At 39.5% G+C, this 1,891-nt stretch overlaps 1 protein-coding gene across 1 annotated transcript; it reads left to right on the top strand.

Annotated features, from left to right (window-relative positions):
* Positions 1-533: 533 nt before the first annotated feature.
* Positions 534-1,654, top strand: LOC148197453 (uncharacterized). Its single transcript, XM_088093702.1, has 2 exons — positions 534-569; positions 1,118-1,654. The coding sequence occupies exons 1-2, from the start codon at positions 534-536 to the stop codon at positions 1,652-1,654; spliced, it is 573 nt and encodes a 190-aa protein (XP_087949828.1).
* The last annotated feature ends 237 nt before the right edge of the window (positions 1,655-1,891 follow it).

Below are 1,891 nucleotides of genomic sequence, written 5' to 3'. Positions count from 1 at the left end.
TTAGGCACGTGTGTGATCGCTTGCATCGTCCTCGTGTCAAAAAAACCTTTTCTCTTTCTTTTATAAAAAATACAAAAAAAATATATTTTAAGGGTTAGGCACGTGTGAGATCGCTCGCATCGTCCTCGTGCTAAAAACCTTTTCCCTTTCTTTTATAAAAAATACAAAAAAATATATTTTAAGGGTTAGGCACGTGTGTGATCGCTCGCATCGTCCTCGTGCTAAAAACCTTTTCCCTTTCTTTTATAAAAAATACAAAAAATATATATTTTAAAAGGTTAAGCACACGTGTGATCGCTCGCATCGTCCTTGTGCTAAAAACCTTTTCTCTTTCTTTCATAAAAAATACCAAAAAATACTTTAAAGGTTAAGTACATGTGTGATCGCTCACATCGTCCTTGTGCTAAGAACCTTTTCTCTTTCTTGCACAATAAAAATACCAAAAAATATGAAATCTTCAAAAACTAAAAACATCCATTTTGAACGGGCAATCTTTTGCCCAGAACTACGTAAGCCTTGATTCTCTACCAAAAATGGAGATACGTAGGACCAAGGCAATGCCTTGTCAGGTTCATTCTCCCAAAAATCCAAATTCGTTCACTTCCCAAAAATCCAAAACTATTTCAAACATAATTTCAAAACAAATTTCTCAAACAATTTCCAAAGAACTACGTAACCCTGATTTCTCACTCTGAATGAGAATACGTAGGAGCAAGGTCAATCCTTGTCGGGCCCAAAAAACTAAAAAATATATTTTGTTTCTTTATAGTTTTATTTTAGGGGATATTTAAACATTTTGAAAACCACATCATATTCGCGTATTTAGTTAAAGGTACTGCCTTAGGGCAGGCGTTGTAGGGTGCTAATACCTTCCCTACACGTAACCGACTCCCGAACCTTGAATCTGGTTCTTGTAGACCATGCCTTATCATTTTATGGTTTTTCCGTAGTTTTCCAGAATAAACTATGGTGGCGACTCCAAATCTCTTTTTCAAACTCGTTTCTTTTTATCCTTTTTGGATCGTCGTCGTCCCGTCGCGATTCCGGTTGCGACACTAGGCCAAGGGTTAATGCCGCCAACATGGAAATGAAACCTACTCTCATCCATTTGGTGTAGAACAATCAGTTCAACGGCCTGTTTCATGAGAATCCATACAATCATTTGGCCACCTTCCTTGAGATATGTAATACTGTGAAGATTCATGATGTACCTGACGAAGCTATAAGGCTCAACCTGTTTCCATTCTCATTGGGAGGCAACGCCAAGGTGTGGTTGAATTTGTTTCTTGAGAATAGCTTCAGGGCATGGGAGGATGTGGTTTCCAAGTTCCTCAACAAATACTTCCCACAGTCAAAAGTCAACAAAGGGAAGCAGGAAATCTCATCTTTTCAGCAAGATGGTAGTGAAACTTTGAGCCAAGCATGGGATAGGTTCAAGGGCTTACTAAGAAAGACGCCCACACATGGGTTTGATGAGCCTACTATCTTGAATATGTTTTTGGGAGGCCTTAAATCCCAAACCAAATTGATGTTGGATGCCTCTGCTGGAGGAAACATCAAATGGAAGACACCGGGAGAAGCAAATGAGCTAATAGAGAATATGGCTGCTAATGACAATGAAGTGTTCAACTACAATCTCAGAACGCATTGTTAGCTCAAAACAAAATAATGACCCAACAACTCGAAGCTCTCATGAACAAGCTCTCTCAACTTCCTAAAGAGCTCCAAAATGCTTCTCAAGCTCAACATCAAGGTTGTGAGCTATGTGGTGGAGATCATGTAAATGGTCAATGTGCCATGCAAGCCAATTTCCAAGAGGTGAATTATATGGGTAATCAAGACCGCCAAGGTAACTACAACCAAGGGTGGAGACCTCACCCAAGCATGGGCC

The sequence above is a fragment of the Vigna umbellata genome, chromosome 6, assembly GCF_029865625.1.
Source record: "Vigna umbellata cultivar VRB3 chromosome 6, Vumbellata_1.0, whole genome shotgun sequence".
Taxonomy (NCBI): domain Eukaryota; kingdom Viridiplantae; phylum Streptophyta; class Magnoliopsida; order Fabales; family Fabaceae; genus Vigna; species Vigna umbellata.
The sequence above is the reverse complement of the archived record's forward strand: the minus strand, read 5'-3'. Positions and strand labels throughout refer to the sequence as shown.

Coding starts and splice junctions, on each gene's coding strand:
- LOC148197453 (XM_088093702.1), top strand. CDS start 534: ATGGAGATACGTAGGACCAAGGCAATGCCTTGTCAG. Junction 570..1,117: donor CCAAGGCAATGCCTTGTCAG/GTTCATTCTCCC, acceptor CATTTGGTGTAG/AACAATCAGTTCAACGGCCT.